The 19,836-nt window shown below is 37.4% G+C and overlaps 1 protein-coding gene across 2 annotated transcripts in view; it reads left to right on the top strand.

Moving 5' to 3' along the window:
* Positions 1-19,836, top strand: part of PLEKHA7 (pleckstrin homology domain containing A7) — a 155,193-nt gene that overhangs the window by 78,516 nt on the left and 56,841 nt on the right. For both annotated transcript variants that reach the window (XM_065635470.1, XM_065635471.1), the window contains exons 4-5: positions 9,848-9,931; positions 18,159-18,270. In XM_065635470.1, the coding sequence (XP_065491542.1) occupies positions 9,848-9,931; positions 18,159-18,270 (196 nt within the window). The remainder of the gene's footprint in view (positions 1-9,847; positions 9,932-18,158; positions 18,271-19,836) is intronic.

Raw genomic sequence — 19,836 nt, forward strand, 5'->3', positions numbered from 1 at the left:
TGTCTGACTTGGGGCTGCTGAGTATTTGTACATCTCCATAAAGACAAGTTGGCTCTTGGTTATTTCTTTGGGCAAGTTTGACTGAAGTCATCAAGAACTGATGTAGCTATAAATCCCCCTTTTTTATGCTGAAGAGCTTTTTGTTGAACTAAAAATACCTTTCTAGATAATTTGTAAACTCTGTGCATAGTCTAAAAAGAGAATCTTCCATGTCTGTTTTACAGTTCCTATCCCTAAAATATTAATCTGGAATTAGTTTAGACTATGAATCATTGTGGGTTTCTCACTACACAGTGGGGTCACTTGTATGATGGAAATGTTTGAGTAAATAACATCATAGTAAATTTTTTATCTGCTTTATAGCTTTGGCCCCAGAACCATTTTATATGAGGTATGAAAGAGTGTGATTAATACACATTAGCTCATAATACTGTATTGATTAATGTGATTATTTTTTTTTTTCTTTTAAGAGATACTAGCCTTTGACAGTGCAAATAACCCCTTTCTGTAATCTTTGAAGTTTTATTTAATGGCAGTGGCAGCTATAAGGCGTTGGGTTTTTTTCCTAAGTGGTTGGGACCGTCCCTCGGGCGGTGCAGTGCCCGTGGGTGCAGTGCAGCCCTTGTGGCCGCCTGCGCATGAGGCTGCGGGGCCGGGCTGCCGTGAGGTTCCGCTGGGGACGACTCCTGCTGCCCCTGGTTAATGGGCTTTCTGTGGGTTTTGACTGTGGAGTGGAAATTCAGCTCTGGGTTGGGATGGATTTGTGTGTGACTTACAGTAGCATTCAGTGAGCTGATGCAAATGTCATGGCTTTCGTATGTGTCAGTATTTCAGTGCTGTAGATGCTGAGCTTCTTTGGAAGGGAAAGTAACCAGTAGGTGTGTAATTCAAAGCTCTGAATAGTTGGTCTGATAAACTTTAATTTATGCTTGTTGCTCTCAGCAAGGTGATCTTGAATTACTAGTCTTCTCTCAAGTAGAAACTTGATGTAATGTGCCTTTTGGGAGTACTGTAGTCCATTTTGTACTTAAGATTTGATAGGAAAAAATATTTTAGAAAAAAAAAAAAAAGGAATTCTAGAAATAAGTTTGGAGGAGATGCGTTGTATTTTATCCAATGCAGTGAGTTGAATGAGATCGGGGAAGGAGGAACTACTTCAAAACATCCAAGAATAATATAAACCAAGGGAAAGAACTTCGTAGCTGTAATTTTTTATTTTTGGCTTAAGCTCTGTATGAATAGAGTTTGAAGTGTTTCAGCATTAACCACAAGATAGGCTGGAACAGTTTGTTACTAATGAAGGAACTTTTATTAACATATATGCCAGTAAACAGGACCAGCCAACCCACAGGAATAGGTGTGCGCTGTGGGAATTGTTGTTTCTTCATATTAGATGGTACTTCAGTGAATATGATGCTAATATCCTTACTTATTCTTCCGCCCGGTGTCTGAAGGAGATGAGGTTTGTAGGATTACGGTCAGTACCCTGTCAGTGTTGTGAAGCAGTGGAGGACACAGGTGGGGCTAGACAGGGACTGAGATGGACTCAGGCACGGTTTGAATGGCCTTAACTACAGGGAAGGCTTCAGGCAGAACGTGTGTCCTATTAGATAAAAAGCACACAACCACAGGAACTTAGGCTGTGTAAATTCTCTTATTTCATGGAATATTACTAGTAGAATGTAAATGGACTTTGGATTTAATTACTTGGTGAATAAGTTAATTAATGGTGTTATTGAAAGTTGAAGGCAGAAAACAGGTTTTAATGCTGTTTTCAGATTTTTCTTCCTAAATGATGTGGAGTTTTTGTATTATTCTGTTAGCCAGATCTGTTCTGTGAAATTTTTTTGTTTGTTTTGGGTTTTGGTTGCATTTTTTTGGCTTTGTGGTAGAAATAAGAACTATACTGAACCTAAGGATTGTAGAGCAGTTTGGTTTGGATGAGACCTGAGGGGGTTTCTAGTGCAGCTTCCTGCTCAGAGGAAGGTCAGTGGTGAGGTCAGAGCAGGTTGCTCAGGTTTTCCCCCACTCAGGTGTTGAAAACCTGCAAGGATGGAGACTGCACAACCTTTCTGGGCAGCTTGTTCCAGCGCTATACCATCCTCATCATAAATCTTGGTATTCTCAAGGTAAAAAAGCTTCTCCTACGTGCAGTGTGAAGCGCTCTTGTTTCAGTTGATGCCTGCTCTCTCTTGGCCTCCCGTCATGCACGGCTGTGAAGAGCTTTCTTGCTCACCTGCACGCGGGAGGCTGCTGGGTGGTCACCCTGAGGGTCTTGTTTCCCCAGGCTGACCCAGGCCGGCTCCCGTGGCCTCTCCTCACAGAGCAGGTGCTCCTGACCGTCTTGGTGCCCCTCCACTGACCTCCCTTCTGTTTCTTGATGTCTTTCCTGTATGAGGAGGTCCAAAATGGGATGCAGTATTCTAGACTGTAGCCCTGAGAGAACTTGATGGATACCAGCTTTAACTCTTTCTGTTCTGGACACTGATTTTGTAAGAAAACAGTATTTGATTAGAACTTCCTTCCCATGGTATGGGTTGCAGATAAAATGTTTTGATTTTATGGAAAGGGGAAAAGGGCAATATGTTTCCATGTTGTCTGAAGGCACATGCAGCAGCTCAGCAAGGTTTTGGTCTCCAGGATTGTTCGCTGACAACCACTTTTTCATATTATGCATTAAATTCAATAAATAATACATCAGAAGTACATTTTCCTTAAGGAGTTTAAATCCGTCTTCAACTTTAAAAAGCCAATGAAGAGAATGTTTCGGGGTTGTATGTCTTACGTGGCAGAGGAGTAGAGTTTTTGAAAGCTGTCTTATTCAGTTTTTGTAGCTGTTATATTAAATTGTTTCAGCTTTCTATACTTTATGGCTTGCTACATAGGTGAAAGCTGGCTACTGGAAAACTTGTATTTGCTTTCATGTTTAGAACAATGTGGATTGTTGTGCCTATTCTTGTCTAAGTCTTTGCATCAAAGTAAAATGTATTCAAATAGGACTGGTGAGGGTTTTCAGCATCCACTGGTAAATTTAGATGCTGTGCATGTTCATATCTGTTATTTTAATCAGTTTTGTTATGGCTTAAAAACGGGCATATATAATATTTTTGTGTAAAGCTTCCCTTAAATACTTTTTCCAAAATAGCATGCTTCTATGGAAATGCTTGCTGGACATCTTCCTCACTGTACTCTTTAAATTGTGGTTGGAGTTGGAATTTAAGGATATGCTGCTTTTATCCAGGGAGTTTTAATCATATTACTTAGTGATATCACCACTTTCTTTTTAATTAGAGAATGAATTTATTGATTTAGTTCATGTATCAGATCCAGAAGAAATAAATAATGTGACATGTCACTCTACACGTTGTTTTCTTGTGTAACTGTTCTGCAACACTGCTACTGTAATATGGTTACAGTAGGTCTATGTAGTTTTCTTTTGTGTGAAAGGCTATGGGGCAAATATGCTTTACACATGGTAGAGAATTGAGTAGTGAAAAAATTTAAGTTGCTGCTTTTCTGTGATGCCAATGATGCCCAGTGGAAAAAAAACCACCACCAACCAAACAACAAACACCTCCATGCTTTCCAAAATTTTTGAGTTAAAAAAAAATACTTGAGCATCTGTCTTTGGAGTTTCTGCATCTAACTGGACCATTTGTCCCAACCATTTAATCCTATAGAAGCCAGAATTTATTTGTATCATTGCAGAAATATCTGTGCCAGCATTGGAAATGAGAGGTGTGTGTATATATATCCCAGATATATATAGGTGTATACATGTAGATATGTATGCATACAGATATATGTATGTATATATATCACCAATACATTGTGTATAACTATTGGACCTAATATTTTCATTTCAAACTTTCAAGTTCTAGCGTAGATGTTAATGTGATATCTGTAAGGAATGTACAGTCAATTGAGTTTGCTGTTCGTTGTCATGTTAGTGACATTTCCTTGTCACTAAAAGTCAAGGTCGTTTTTGTTAGATAGCGAACTTCCAAGTGAATTCTAATGTATTTGTTCCTAGGTTAAGATGCTAATTTAACTGTATACGGAAGTGAAATTTTGACCTTAGGAAAGTCTTCTGGACACTGATTACAGTGGAGCAAGGATTTTACAGCTACTCTGAGGAGATGCTTTACTATTTTAAACTGTGGGTAATGTTCTGGATCTTGAAAAGATGGAGTTTTGTGTGTGTCCAGCTTGTAGTGGGTACTATTGCTTTCGTAATACAATTAGTTGGTATTGTTCCTAATTCTTCCAAATTACGTCTATGTTACACTGCATTTTGTTCCAATAATATTATTTGCAGAACTATGATGGCACTGATTTTGTTGGACTATGCTATGATACTCTTTCTAAACGATTCTAAAAGCTAATATCTGAAAAATGCTCAGAAGACAATGCTGACGCTATTTTGAAGCTATTGATGTATTTCAGAAGTACATTATGAAATAAAGCAAACTGTGGCTGGCTATTTGCCTGGTTAGATACAAGCACTTTCTCCTGTTTGGAGCAACGATTCACTGGCTGAACAGCAGTTCTTCACTGCGCGAGTTCTTCTGTCGACTGCACCCACACCAGTAACTCCCATAGAAGTGTGAGTGCTCCCCTGTAACTATCTCCAGCATTTGAGGAGTTCAACATAAAGATGTTCATGCTTATCTAGTTTTGCAGGTAAGCCTAGATGGAAGATAAATGCTGTAGAAACGGCCCAGAATAATTTATTGGGCACTCTGTCCAATGACACCATGAGTTTTTCTTGCAACTTATAAATTTGCTGTTAATGTGATGTAGACTCAGTCAGTAGTTGATTCACACATTTGAAGGTTCATCTGCCTGGGCATTTAAATTTCTCTAGAAGCAATCTATAAACTTGCTTGACTTCAAATGAAAAGTCATCACCATCAGTCATGTCCAGAAGTTAATTATTAAAACTTGGCTTTGGCTGGAATACAAAATGAATTAAAAGGGAAAAAAATAAAGATAGGTGAAGTAACTTTAATTATGAGTTCTGCAAAAGGATCCGTGCAGGCAAAAGTGCCTGCCTGTGCCAGTTATAGTGTAGTATTGGAGACTGGATTGTAGTTGTGTGGTTTTCCTGTGTTTAAATCAGTTGAATTTCATCACACTATAGGCTAGGCTAGTGCAAAAAAATGATAGGCAACGTTAAATTTGCAGACTTGCTTAATCAATACCTGGGAAATGTTTTAGGCTGCAATCTGATGGCAAGCAGTAAGGTGCTGTCAAAGGCTGTAGATGTCTGTCTGTCTGCGCCCCCACCTGCCACCCACTATGATCATAAGCAACATCCAGTGTGTGAAGTTCTCAGGTTCCAGCCCCCACCCCTGAACCCAGGGCCAACTTTGAAGCTACATGAGGTGCTCAAGCAGCATCCTTTCACATGGGGCTAGTGGTAGCCAGGTGTATTAACGTCGCTGACATCTTGAAGGTCTTGAGTCTTTCTCAACTGCTGTAGTCCATTGGTCTTAAGACAATGTTATGTTTGTAAATGTTGGGTACGCATGCTGTGAACTGGTAGCATTTGTGTTGCGGTATCTAGTTTCAAAGACCCAGTGTGTGAACCGTGATTCCGTTAGGAAAAGTGTGAGTCTTAAATATTACAAATCAACAGCAAGCCTTGGAAAACGGTGTTCTATAACTTTGAAATTCAGAATTACTTTTAGTAGTCTATAGTGTAATTTATTAATAATAAAGATGGTAGTGGTAGATGATAATGAATGGAATTTTTGTGTGGATTCTTCATGTTTTCATTCTTGCTTTGGTTTGATGGTTCTGTTGATTAGCAATTATACAAAATCAGAATAATACAAAACTCTGAAAAGGTGACTGTTAGGAAAAATGCCATAATTCATCATACAGAAAATTCGTAATGTTACTGGAAAAGTCATCTTGGCATTTCAAATGTGTGGCATTGTACTAACGAAAGTTCCACTGTGTTCAGAATTCACATGGTGAAGCACCATAAGCATTTCCCAGTTTTGTTGGGGGTATTAAGCCTTTCTCTAGTGAAAAAAGAATAAAGGTGGCATGAAAGTGGAGTGGCATATTGTGACATTTTATTAAGGCTCATTTATTGTGCCTGTTATACGTGGTAGATTTCTGGACAACAGAAATGCATTCAGCAGTTGCTATTTGGAGGAAATACAGGTGGTTCGCTGCCCAGAGGCTTGGTGAGCTGGTCTGCCTGGAGAACAACTGTGCCAGGTCTGCTCTTGGTCTGTGCTTGGAAAGGAAGGATAACTTAACACTGCAACAAGTGACTAAATGACTCTCACTGGAGATTTTATTGTTATCATTGTTGTGTAAACATGTATTACTGTTAAGCAAATGTTTAGAGCACATAAAAACAACAAAAAAACCATTGTGATCTAAATCTAAAAATCGAATGTTATAATTTTTTTTGTTCTGATCAAAATAAGGAACTGCTTATACTATTGGAATACATCCGTTTAAATACTGGGAAAGCTTCAAAGGGATTGTAAGAATTACATGATGTTTGCAGAGAAAGTAGGAGAGAGCAGCAGAGAGTGACAGAACAGAATAATTTAGGTTGGAAGGAACTTCTGGACCCCACCAGATCCTGCCCCTCCTGTTCAGAGCCAGGACAGCTTCAAAGTTGGAACCATCTCAAAAAGTTTGATTCGGTTGCTCAGGGCCTTATCCAGCTACATTTTGGATGTTTTCAAGGATGAAGATTCCACAGCCTTGCTAGGCAACCTCTGCCAATGTCTGACTGCTCTCATTGTGGACTAAAATCTCCCTGCTATGTAATTCCTTGTTGCAAGGCATTAGCCATCTGTTGTATTGGTTGTTTTGAACAGTATTGCTTATTCTTAATGAGTCCTATGAGGCAAAACATTTAAACTTTCACTTTTCAAATTCAAATAAACCACTGTGTTCTGTAAAACTAATTGTTAGTGGCAGTGGTTTCATTTCTTTCTTCCCAGTCAAGTCCTAAGTATTGAAGCTGCAGATTTGCAGAAAGTTTTGAGTTTGTGTCTTTTACTTGTCTGTGAAATTACCATCTGCATTTTATGTGCTAACAGAACTCTTTCTCTGCTCTATTCGAAGTGCGAAACTTCTCCTAAAATGCAATTGCTCAGATATCTAGGAAGTGTTTACTTTCCAGCTGAAATTTTTATTATTAGCAAGTAATACTTAGTCTTTTAGTAGTGGACTTGCTCTTTAATTACAAGAGGACTAATTCATCTTCTGAAGACCTGGTGAATTTATTTCAGGGGAAAGGATAAAACATTTGTAAAAGTGCTATTATAGTATAATGGCTAACTTAATTTCCTAAATAACCCTAGAACACTTCTGGAATAGAGTCCTTTTTCTTAGTCTTAATTGTAGAGTGAGTTTTTAATGACTAAAAGCCTGCAGATGAGAGCTTGCTGACAGTTCTTCTGCCTCTGGAGAATAGAGCTGACAATGTGCTTTCAATTTTAAAGCGAACTATGTATTTGCATTTTGCTAGTAGTTCTAGCCTAAGTATCAAAGGTTAAACAGACTGCTTCAGTCCTGATTTGAAAGAAAAGACTATTAGCTTCAAACTGTTTGAACTGTGTGACAAAAATGGAGCTTAATTGTTACTGTTACAATTTGTTTATTATTTCCTTTGACATCTGCAAGTTCCTAGTCCTTTCTTTGGATGTATACTCAAAATTAGAATATAAACTCACAAAAAAGTGCTTTTTCAGGAAACAATACTCCTCAGTCCTTTTGTGAGGAAAAAGATCACGGTTGCTTTGTAGATGTTAGCACTGCAGGCTTACTGGAAGTACATTCTCCTGATCTCTGATTTTGTGGGAAAGCTGAAACTACCAAGTTACTTATTTCATTAATTCACCTCTGGAGCAGAGATCAGTTCTCACCAGTCTGGGGAGTGAACGCTGTCGCTGGGGCCCTGGGGTGGTTGATGGCCTAATATGTTGTTCACAGTTTTTAATGGCCGTAGGGCTAGAATTTCTGTAATAGGAGTGGCTGAAAAAAGTGCTTTCAGTGTAACACAAGTTGCCACAGCTTTCAGCTTACCACTGAAAATGTTCATTATGTTGGTCCCTTATGTATGACTTTCTATAGCAAGGCATATTGGAAAGGGGTGAAAAGTTTATAACACAGAAAACATCCTCTGCTGTTTATGGTCCAAGTGGGACTTAGCGTGAGCAGTTTATGGTTTTGGTTGTGTGGGGTTTTTTTGTTTGTGTGTGTGTGGTGGCTTTATTTGTTCGTTTGCTTGTTTTTCCCTCTCCTCCTGGTGGTGTGTTTTTGTTTGTGGGATTTTTTTGTTTTGTTTTGGGGTTCGTGTGTGGTGTGTGTGTGTTTGTTTTAATCAAGGCACATCCTGAGCTATTTACATTTGAATGTTATGGATGATGAGCTGTTTGATTTTTTAGCTGTTCTTTACAGAAGGGCTGTTACCTCTTCGGTATTTCATTACTTTGAAACTCTGAAATATTTCTTTATGCTTTATTCTTTTTCTGGGGAGAAATTCTGCCGTGTGCTAGACAATTGAGTCAAATCTGTAAGACCTGAAATAGCTGGGCATTATGGGAGGAAAACTCCCAAATCTTCTTTAAAACAACAAAAAAACCCGAAGTGTTCATTTTTGGCTCTTTAAGTTCTAATTAATTTAATGGCCTTTTTTGTTTGTTTGTTTTCCTGAATATACCCACAGTGTGTTAACATTTTGCTACATTTGATGGGAGTTTGAGTTTTGGATGTTGTTTACATAAATATTCTTAACTAAACATATAAAAATTCCGAACCGTAAATAAGTGAGCTCTTCGTTCATTACTCTCTCTAGTTCTAAAGTTCCCTGACAGCATCTCAGCCATAACCTGAAATAAGATCTTCATTTTCTTGTTTCTTTAAGATTTATGATTTTTATAGATTGCTTCTTTGGACAGGGCTACAGAATAAGGGGCTTACTAGATATGAGACTCTTTAGAAATTATCTTGTGTTTTCTATACAATTAATTCAAATGATCTGCTTCAAGGAGGAGGGAAGACTAACAATTTATCTTGAAATAAGCTTTCTTCACGCCATATTTTTGCATTGTATGAGTACAGTTACACATAAAATAGTCTTTAGTAGTCTTTAATGGATATCGGTATTTCACAGAGGGTAGCAAAACATCTACATAGTACTTTGAGGGGCAAGTTGATAGAAAAATCCCAATTTTAATTCATCTCAGATTAAATACTAAATTATGTTGGTTTGGATAGGCTATGTAACCAAACAGCTAAGGTTATATGTGATGCTGTGCATGGAGGTGTAAAGAAAAATCATTGTAGAAATACCATACTAGAGGAAAAAAAAGCACATGCAACAAATGACTTCCACAAAATCTCTTTCTGTGATGTCATTAAATATTACAAATTGTGTAAAACATTGTCCAGCAACATTTTAAATGATTGTATTGGTTCTGTTCTATGAATTTTATGGAAATACAAATCAGTACTTCATGTTGTGTAATTTCCGTTATGTTTAAATAATCTGGTAACAGATGTAAATAATCATAAATCCAAGTCCATCTCCCTAACTAAGCATTGCAACTAGTTTACTTTTAAAACATTAACCTGTTTAATAATTAAGTGGTACATTGTGCCATTGGCAAAGTCAACAAGAATGCAGTAAGCTGAAAACATTTCTGGTTTGAAAAGTACATAGAAAATATGTTTCATTTCTGGAGTAGCAGCAGTGAATGATCAATATAAACAGTTCTGCCTTTTAGAGATAATAGATTTATTTTTCTGAGTTTAGCAATATTAATTTATTTTTTCTTTCCCCCCCCTTTTTTTTTTCTCCTTTCAGCCATAATCAGCAGACCACGTCATTTAGACATCCTGTGACAGGACAGGTTTCTCCAGAAAATATTGAATTTATTTTGCGAGAAGAGTAAGTAGTTTTATACCCATGTCAATAGATCTAAACCAGTAACATGTTTACCCTACAGTAGTTTAGTAGTTTGACACTTTTTCTGCTATTGTAGCAAAAATGTCATAGAGATGGTTTATGCTTAAAAATTTACTTCTCATTGTGATAGTATGGTTTTGATTCTAGCACTGTTCCATATCAGGCCTTGAGAGAAAATATTTAGAAGGTCTTTAAAAACAAACAAGCCCTGAAATAAACAAAAGGCAATATAAATAGGATACTTAAATAATAATGCTTTAACCCTATGTAAATATACAGGACACAAATGTAAAATGTCTTTAGAGCAAACTGGAAGATTTGTACTGAAGTTGAAATACACAGAATATTGTAGTTTCCATTGTAATTCCTTCGTTTTCTTACGTTTTAGATTTTCTGTGTTCCCTGTCGTAGGCTGGTATTTATTAAAAAAGTTTTGATTAGGCATTCTTCAATTTATCCTAGAGAAATAGAATCATAGATATTAGTTTCCATGATATTTTTTTCCTACTTGTCTGATTTAAAAAAAAAAAAAAGAAAGAAAAAAGGAAGAAGAAATGCATGTGTTCAAACTGGTCTATCTGGGCATGTCTTTGGTTTGGATCACTCCCTGTTTCACTGTAGGGTTTAACTGGTCCTGTTGTCATTGCCACATGTTTGATTGCTCCTTGAATCCCCCCTGCCATGGGATGACTGGATATCTTCCCTAGCCAGAGTCTAGGGGAAAGTTCTACATCACTTCTAAAACCACTCCGGAGGACAAGAAGAATTTGACATCACCAGATAGCTTTTCCTTTTCCAGTCTTCTCTTCCAATGCTGTTTGAGCAGCCCCAAGCCTTTCATGCGTCACAGAGGTTGGGCACCATGCTGTGGTGGCTGGTATGGCTACCACCATTCTGAACACTTTGTGTCAAATTATGTGACATTTAATTTGCTCTACATTTCATTTAAAGCAGTATAGCATTGAGAAAAATGAAGCCCAGAGAAGGGCCATGCAAGACTCCCAGGAGACTGAGGCTTTTCTGGCCATGTCTTCTGTTGTGGATATGGAGAAGAAAGGAGAAGTAGAGCATGACTGAACAGCCCTTTGCTCAGAGCTTCTGGTACAGCCCTGAGAAGTGCTTCTCATGGTTTAAACAACAAACCAACCGAATAAAAATAGCAACAAAAACCCAACAAAATAACTGAACAGCTGCTCTCTCTCAAGCCCAAACCACATCCAAGGGCCAATCCCTGTGTGAAGGCCTCTGCTGAGAAGCAGCATGAAGTAGAAGGTTGAAGGTATTTTGCAGTGTGTGGGAGAGGCCTTATGATTTGGGTACAAAGCCTGTCAGATGGCAACAAAGCTGGAAGTCACCCCAGGCGTTACATGGTATGTGGTGGCTTGATCCAAGTGTGTGAACAAGCTGCTCCAAGTCATTTAGTGAGAACAGGTGTCTTGCAATGGAGAAAATCTCAAAGATGATATAGACAACAGCCACTGTGCATCTGTGTTCCAACTTCTGTCTGTTAATTGATTTTAAAATTTCATCTGTTGTAAAGGTTTGATGAAATTAAATATAAAGAAAATTTGCACATGTGTAAGGGAAAATAGGTGTTTGGCCAGAACTCCCTGGAGTGCCTCCCTGGGTTATTCACACTGCCCTGGACTATTTCTGGTCTTTTAATTGTAGTAGCAGGTAAAATATAAAAAGCAGAACTCAAAGAACAACTTGCTTGTGGCACATAGTTTTAGTGATCTTTTGTGTATGTTAGAATCTTTTTTGGAAGAGAAATGAGGGTGTTTATTTGGAGGGCAATCAGATGAACCACCATAACTTGTCATCTCTAGACTTCAATTTGTAGAACTGAGATAGATGATATCAAAAGCAGGGAAAAAGATCTTACAATATAGTAGAATTAATAGAGACAAGTGGTTTTTATTCTAAAAGAAGGGAGAATGGCTGGAGGAATACAGAGAGGAGTATGTGTTTGTAGTGACTACTTAGGAAACAGCCTTTGCAAGAACATTTTTCTAAGCTTTGTTATTGACCTGAAGTACATACAGAGTGTTTTTTAAAATCAGATGGTTTTAATATATCAGTTCAAATTACTTTAAAGATGTAATTTTCAAGTGTGTGGGATGTTCTGGTTTCTTTAGTTCTATACTGCTTCTGTGTGACAGTGCAGGTCTTACCCAGGTGGTATTCATCGCAGTCATACCTGAGGTCTTGTCAAACGACACTGTTGACATACATGGATGTCTCTGCTGAAACCAAAGGAGCTGTGAGCACCTCGCTGTCTGTAGGCCTAGGAATCGTAATGGGGCTATGCAGTGGTTTCAGTTCTTTTCCCTCAGCATCAGGGGTGTGTATGGAGTTGGTGTTGTTGATCGTGTGTTAGTTTGGAATCAGTGTTGTAGAACATATCTGGTGATGAAATGACTTTCATAAACAGGACGCAGTCGGAAGGACACTCTCTGGATTCGCATGGTCTGTGGAAACTTTCCATCATGGGATCCTTTTGACCAAGAGTAATTTTTTGATAGCTGAAGAATCCTGTCTGAAGTAGTAGCACTCCTAAGGGTTTAATAAATGGCAATTTGTTTTTCATTGCAGTTGTGGTGTGATTTATTACGTATGGGTTGATTTTAATTTAAGATTAGGGCCAAAGTCAGGAGTTGTCACCAGATGTTGACTGGGAGCTAGTGGGGAGATGTAAGCACAAGCTGGTTCAGGCTACAACAAATCTATCTATTAAAAGGACACATCTGATATCAGAAAAGTAATTTACAGTAATCCAGAAATGATGAATGTACAGACTGCTCTGGCCATTTCTCATCCAGGAAGCAATGTTCTGGCAAGAAGATTTGAAAAGAAGTTTTGGAAAATGATGTCAATAAATCCTGGCTTGATTATGAGTCAGTTGTGAACCAGACACCCTGCCTCATTTGATCAAATGAGAGCTGGATACTTTCTGTAGAAGGCTGAGACTGTATTCCACTAGTCTGTTCCCAAAGCAGTTCCCCTTTTAAACAGTATCACATCAATCTTGCTTTTTAAGCCAAAATCTGATTTCCTCAACTCCATTGTAACTGGAGGATAAAAACAGAGTATTGCCTGGAACCTGGAACTTTAAAATTATTATACATTACCTTATGACCCTTATGCTATTCCTTCTTCCTAAAGGTGTTCTTATTCAGATTTTTTTTGAGAAGCAGTGATAATTCCTTATTTCCTGAGACTTATTCCTTATTAGCTGAGACTACTGTCAAATCCCCATGTTTCAATCTGTTTTCCCAGCTTAGAAGCTTTCGTCACTCAGTGTGTGGGACGTGTGTTCTGTACCTGTCACTGGCCCTGCCTAAGTGTTTGCTTTTTGACATGAGGCTTAGATTTCTCTTTTATCTGATGGAGTGATTGATTATAGGTGAATGCAGTATTCAGTGTGAGTCCATTTTTTTTTAATATAATAATGTAATTATACTTTTTCTTCTCTGTTCCTTTCCTAATTCTTAACATACTTTGACTGCTGCTAGTCATTCTACTAAGATTAAAAAAATATCTCTCTCTCAGATTGCTAGTGTTGTTTTGAGTGATAAAAGCTGCAGAGATATTTTTAATTTCTGCCTTCTTTGAATTAGTTGTCTGTTGTCGACACTGAATGCAGTTTGGCATCTTATCCCATGCTTACTCATATCTGAAGTTTTATTTTTCTATCTGTTCTTGTCAGCATTTCAGTTTTTGTCCAGATTAATTTTTGTCCTCTATCACCTCACAGTTTTCAGGATTACCTCTAAATAGTTTGAACACCTTGGTTGTATGGGAAGTCCCTCTGGTAGCATCTCTCCATTTAACAATGATATCTTAATTTCTGTGCTTTACTTTCATGTTTTTAATGAAACCTTAATCCCCAATGGGACCTTTCCTAAACAACCAATGGAAAAGTGTGTTAAGGATAAGGCTGCTGGACAAGTGTTAGATCTAGTTTAACCGTATAATTATATGCATATTTATCTGAAAAATCTATGGCAGAATTACTTAGGATAGATGTACATAATGTTTAGATTTCTCCTGTCTTACCTTTCTTTAAATAACTATTCTTCAAATAACTGACAGCTGTGTATCTAATTGCATCTGTTGCTAAACACCAGTAGTTGTGCGTTATAAGTTCTACAATGTATTTGTGATAGTATTACGTTTGCAAATGAGAAGATAGTAGTTTGTGTTGCAGTCTTATCTTTTTTACTTTAAATGTGGAAATGTATAAAATATGTATGTATATATTGGGAGCTTAATCCAATGAGTGTTACCCTCTTTTTTTACCTGTTTTTTGCACAACTGCAAAGCCTATGTATCACCTCTGGGGAGAGAAAGCCATCTTATTTTGTCTATTGCGTTTGGTTACTATAGCAGCAAAAATATCAGGTGGAGGGAAAGGAGGAAACCCAAACAGTCCCAAAATAAACATCTGCCGTGTTTGCATGTATAGAAATACTAGGACAGTTAATTTTTATCTAGCTGAATAGGACATTTATTAGTATTAAAACTAGATTGACATGATGTTCTTGTGTCGTATTTGGTTTCAACAAAATAAACTTTCAAAGTTGCTGGTATGAATGTGGATCTTCTAAGTTGACTAATCTTTATGATCCTTTAGAGAAGAGGAATGTTTTCTCTCATAAGTATTGCATTTTCAACGTGGGCTACTGGTGTAATAATTTTTTTGTATTCTTCAGTGTTGGGGTTTTTTTTAATAAACTCTATATTGACCATGTAATTCTTTTAGCTGGTAAATGGGTTTTCTGTAGACGTAGTAGCACTATGTAAGAAGAGTGGGGAGCTGCTCGACAGGAGATACTGTATTAAGGGTTATTTTCACATATTTTAAAAAGATTTACAAGGCACTGGAGCTCTGAATGTACATACTGGAATTCCGCCTGTGTACGCACACACCCGGGGAGGCAGTAAGGAAACCATCCTTCAAACAGACAAAACACAACACTGGGAAGACAGAATGGGGTGTCTTGAATAACAGATATTATCAAATGTTTCTGGTAATAGTGATTCTGAACTAATGTTTCTGAATGCACAGTTAATGCTGTAGTCACTTGTTTTTAAAGATGAATCTGTAAACACTATTAGGACAGCATTAACTCCATTAACATGCTGGGATGTTTCAGGTAATTCTGCATATGTATATCTGCTTTTAAAACATTGAGAATATTAGCTATTAAGAGACTTGAATAATTGAGTTTCATTATGTTCTTATTTCATGCAAATCTGTTTTATCCTTGACACACTGTATACGAGTACTTAAATTAATTTTCAGTGTCGTTTGGTGTTTTCTGTTACGTCTCAGGTACAGGAAGTTTGAGTCGTCAGTGTTTGCTGCCAAAGGCATTTTTTTAAGGAGAAGAATAATATGTTTTCTCTTTTGGTGGGCTTACTCTCTCTTTTACTAACGATGTGTATTCTTCCACATGGCAACAACCTCACAAGTTAAAAAACCCCAGATTTTTCTTCTTCCGAATTTTTTCTTTTCCCAGTTGAACTTTGTTATTGGTTGGTATCATTGATACTATTAGAAAATGAAAGCTTGGTTTATTGGCGGTGATAGTTTTCAGTAGCAAGTGGAAGAGAAATCACTAAATGGCCAAATTATAAATTCTTAGGAATTATGCATTTATTCTGTATTGCATTATAATTTTCTGATAGTGATGGTCTTGTTAAAGGTGTGAAGCTTATCATCCTCTTTAGTTTTTCTATTTTTTTTTAACTGCAGTGCATTTAACCTACTGTGAAACTGTATCTTGTGGAATAGTGAAGATCTGTTTAATCTGAGTTTGTCAACCATGATTTGTAGATTAAAGCTATTTCCCTGGGGTTATTTCAGTTGCCATATTAATGTTTTTATTGGAAAAATTAACTCCTATTTGTTGAAAGTTAGATGTAATTTTTTTTTCACTTTTGTCTTTCCTGAGGAAGTTAGTTCCCTATGAAATAGCTACTCTATAAAATGAAGAAACCTAATTTAATCAGATTATCTCTAGTCTGGAAAGCCTACAGATTTTCTGAATATGTACGTTATGTGTTCTCTTACCCCCACCTCCTCCTTTCCTCTATCCTTATCTCAGCGAGTATCTGGAAAATAACATGTATTGTGTGACTGTCCTACAGTCTAAATTCTAAATTTCTAAATTCTAAATTCTAAAATTCAATAATTTGTGGTGTGGACATTGTGGAGAATCTAAACCTCAAGGGATGAAGAGAAAGTCTGTGTCTTCTAAAGCCAAACATTTTCCTTGGATGTGTTTTATTTTCATACTTGTGACTCATTTCTAGTGGCCTTCTTAATGATACCAAATCTAATGCTTCAGATTCCTGTTGAGGAGTCAGTGTAGGAGACGGTCACGTCTCTGAGCGTGCCTCCCTCCTTGAAATGCCTACTCACTGTTTAGTTGCCTAGAGCAGGGAAATGGAACCTTTTTGATAAGTAAATATTAGGAAAAGGCAAGTAAGGTGCTTTTGCAAGTTAAGTGGAAGCACATTGTAAGTCTGCATTTTCTGCCTGTTTTGAAATTTTGAGTGGAAAGGGAACAACTGAGCACAGAGTCAAAAGCAGATAATGAGACTGGCTGATGAACAGAAATAGCTTGGTTGGGCAGCGTTATATACAGGAAGTATCTTAATCTGCTCTTCGCTGAAACTGGATATTCCTAAAGCTGATTAAATGCTGAAGCAGGATACCTGGTCCATAAGAGGTGAGGCAAAGTGGCTCCAACTGATGTGATGAAACTCTCATGCATTGAGGGCTGGCCGGGGATTTTAGGGACTTGCTATAGTTTGTTCTCGTATATTGGACATGAATTTACACAAAAAGCTAGAAAGAAGGGATTTCTTCCACGTAATCAAGACATAAAGGAAATGGGATCAAAGTTCTGTTACTTCCATGCAAGTTTAATTGAAATTGTATGTTCCAAATGGAAAAATGTGCTTTCCCTGACACCAAATCAGCTATAAAAGCTTTTGGACAGGTAATAATTGTTCAGGTTGTAACTGAGGAAGAGCAGTAGTGGCAAACACCTTAACCTCAGTTAAACTCTGTGTTGAGCTACTACAGTCACAAATTCTTTTCTGTTCTTAAGAGTGATGACTGCTCAGAATTACTCTGTTCTCTGTTGTGTTGAGAATTAGATTGAATTTCAGCAGTAGCAATGGTGATGTTTGGTGTGACTTGTGTGCCTTGTCTTTTGTTTTTTTAAATAAATGGCTTTGGTGACGTATTGAGATGGGAAAAGAAAAATCGTAGGTTGTTACTAGTTTTTGTATTTTTTGTTCTGATATGGCTGCATTGCTAATTGTTCCTAAAATATAATTTGCTAAACAATGTTGTTACTGATTTTTTTAAAATACCACCTGTGGGTTTGATTCACAAGTTGGTGTTGAGCCTGGCTGCTGAGGCTTCTCTTTGCAACCTGCATATGGGATTCCACAAGATTTTGCACTTCTGTTTATCCTCTCATTTCTTCATCTGGGCAGCTGTACTGAATTCTTACTTGTTAAACAGGTTCTTCTGGTAGGATTGATCTCACTTATGCTTTAAATGGGTATCTGCATCTGAGCTAGTTATCAAGATTTCTTGAGTCTTAGTATGACTCAAAAGCTATTTATTTCTAACAATATCTGCCAGGAATTGCACCATTTCACTTAAAAGGTATTTTAATAATTCATATTATAGTATGAATCATATTTTGGGCAGATTGAAAGATCTCACATTAAGTTAGTGAAAAATCTCACAGTAGACTAGTCTCACTTGATTTTAAATAAGAAGCCTGTTATTGCGAAGTGCTGACTCCAGTGGTTCCCTCCCCAGCACTGGCTCTCCCACGTTTGCAGCCAAGCCTCTAAATTGGGCACAATTTAGTTTCTCTGCATTGGCCTTATCTTCCATGAGTGCTCTTTGTTATGGCTTGGTTCTCTGTTGGATTTGCAGACAATTTGGCAGGTGTCTTTCTCCTGATACGTTGGCAAGTACCAGTTATCAGATGTCTCCGACAGCATCTACCTGAAATTGCAATAACAGGGATGGTGCAAAGGATGTTGCAGATGCATGGGAAATGTCTGACTAGGCTGACACTCATTTGCTCACTGTGAGTCTTATACATAAAAAGGCAAAGCTGACTGTTTGAAACAATGTGCTTTAGACTACCTGTTTTTGTTTGTTTTTTAGACAGAATTCATCTATGTCCAAGCAACAAATAAACCAAAGACCTTCAAGCATGGTCAGTGAAACGTCCACTGCAGTAACTACATCTGCTGTTGATACAAAACCTGTCTCTAAGGTAAAGGAAAAAGGCTGTTGTTTGAGCTTGATGATTAGAATGTCACTTGCTTTAAATCCAATACTCTTTTAATGCTGATTTTAACAGGGCCATGGGTTTGGCCTAGAAGTCTAATAAGCAACCTCAAAGAAGAGGTAATATCTTCTACCCAAGCAAAAACCTTTTTACAGCATAGGAGCACCGTATACCCACATGATAGTGTTGAATGATAAATTGAAAAATAGTGATCGTTGCGACACATAAGAGAGACTTCTTAAGGATGGAAGTAAGTAAATATAACACTAGTATTCCAGCAAGTCTTTTGATAGTCCGGTGTATATGGCAAAAAGTGCTACAGAATACCAGGATCTGTAGTTTGCAGCTCTTGCTTTTCCATCGAAGCTTACTGCTGTTCCTCCTCTTACTAACAACTTAGGTCCTTTTCTGCCATCACTGAAGTGCACAAACAGTGTAGATGCCAAATTTACACACAGAATGTTTAATGATAGAAAAATCCATTGTTTGACATTGACAAAGGGCCTGTGTTTATTATTTCACAAAATATAATGAAGTGCTGTAATTGAAGTATCTCCAACTATTTAAATGCTTCTTTGACCTTACGATAAATTCCAGTACAGTGAGAATGGGAGGACGGTGGATAAAAAGAAGCAAAAAAAAAAAAACACACAAAAAACCCCACAAAAAACCTGGAAGAATTAGCAGGAATAAGATAGATTTCTTAAGTTTGCCTGCGGTTTTTAGACTTCTCAAGTTCTTTTTTTTTTTTTTTAATGCAAAAGTGTGAAACCTGTGAAGTAATTGAATTGAAGAAGACTTTGCCAAATTAGTTGCAAAGATATTTCATTGAGTTGGAATCACTTGAAATCATTTTCTAATGGTTTTATATGCTTGAGTGAATATTGGAGAAGATGAAAATAATTTCATGAAAAGCTAAACAAATTTTTTTTAAATTATTTTTTTAGATCCAAAGTGTATAGGTTATTGGACCAACACAAGTATTGTCATGTATCAAATCTCAAGAATACTTTTATCTTTAAAGTGCCAGATGAGTTTATCACTGAAAACAGTAAACTTAGGAGGTTACTTGAATTATTTGATGCATTTCTTTTTGACATTTTAACAATTGAATTTACCAAAGTGCTTGAGCATTTGTGTTTACTGCATTTACCCTCCTTATTCTGATTTTTTTTTAAGCCAACATTAGAGGCAGAAGGCTCATTTTTCACTCTTAAAACCAGCAAATTTAATGGGGACCTGATACTCTCCTTTGAGCTGGGGATTTCTCCAGTGACACAGTTGGCTTTAGCTTACCCAGGATCACACTTCTGCCAAAAAGTGTGTGTCCTCTGTCACCTGCTCCTGCTGCTTCCCTTTGTCACAAGTCTGCACTGATCTAATCAGGCTTTGCAAAACACTGAGATCAAAAGTGGTGTCTGGGTACAACTTACAGGGCCACCCACGTGCTAGAGGTGAGTTCCCTGGGGATGTGAGAAGCACACAGCTAAAGGCGAGGGTGATGCTTTTTCCATCACAGCTTGGAGAACATCCAGAATCACCTCCCCAAGC

This window comes from Caloenas nicobarica, chromosome 5 (genome assembly GCF_036013445.1).
Source record: "Caloenas nicobarica isolate bCalNic1 chromosome 5, bCalNic1.hap1, whole genome shotgun sequence".
NCBI lineage: Eukaryota > Metazoa > Chordata > Aves > Columbiformes > Columbidae > Caloenas > Caloenas nicobarica.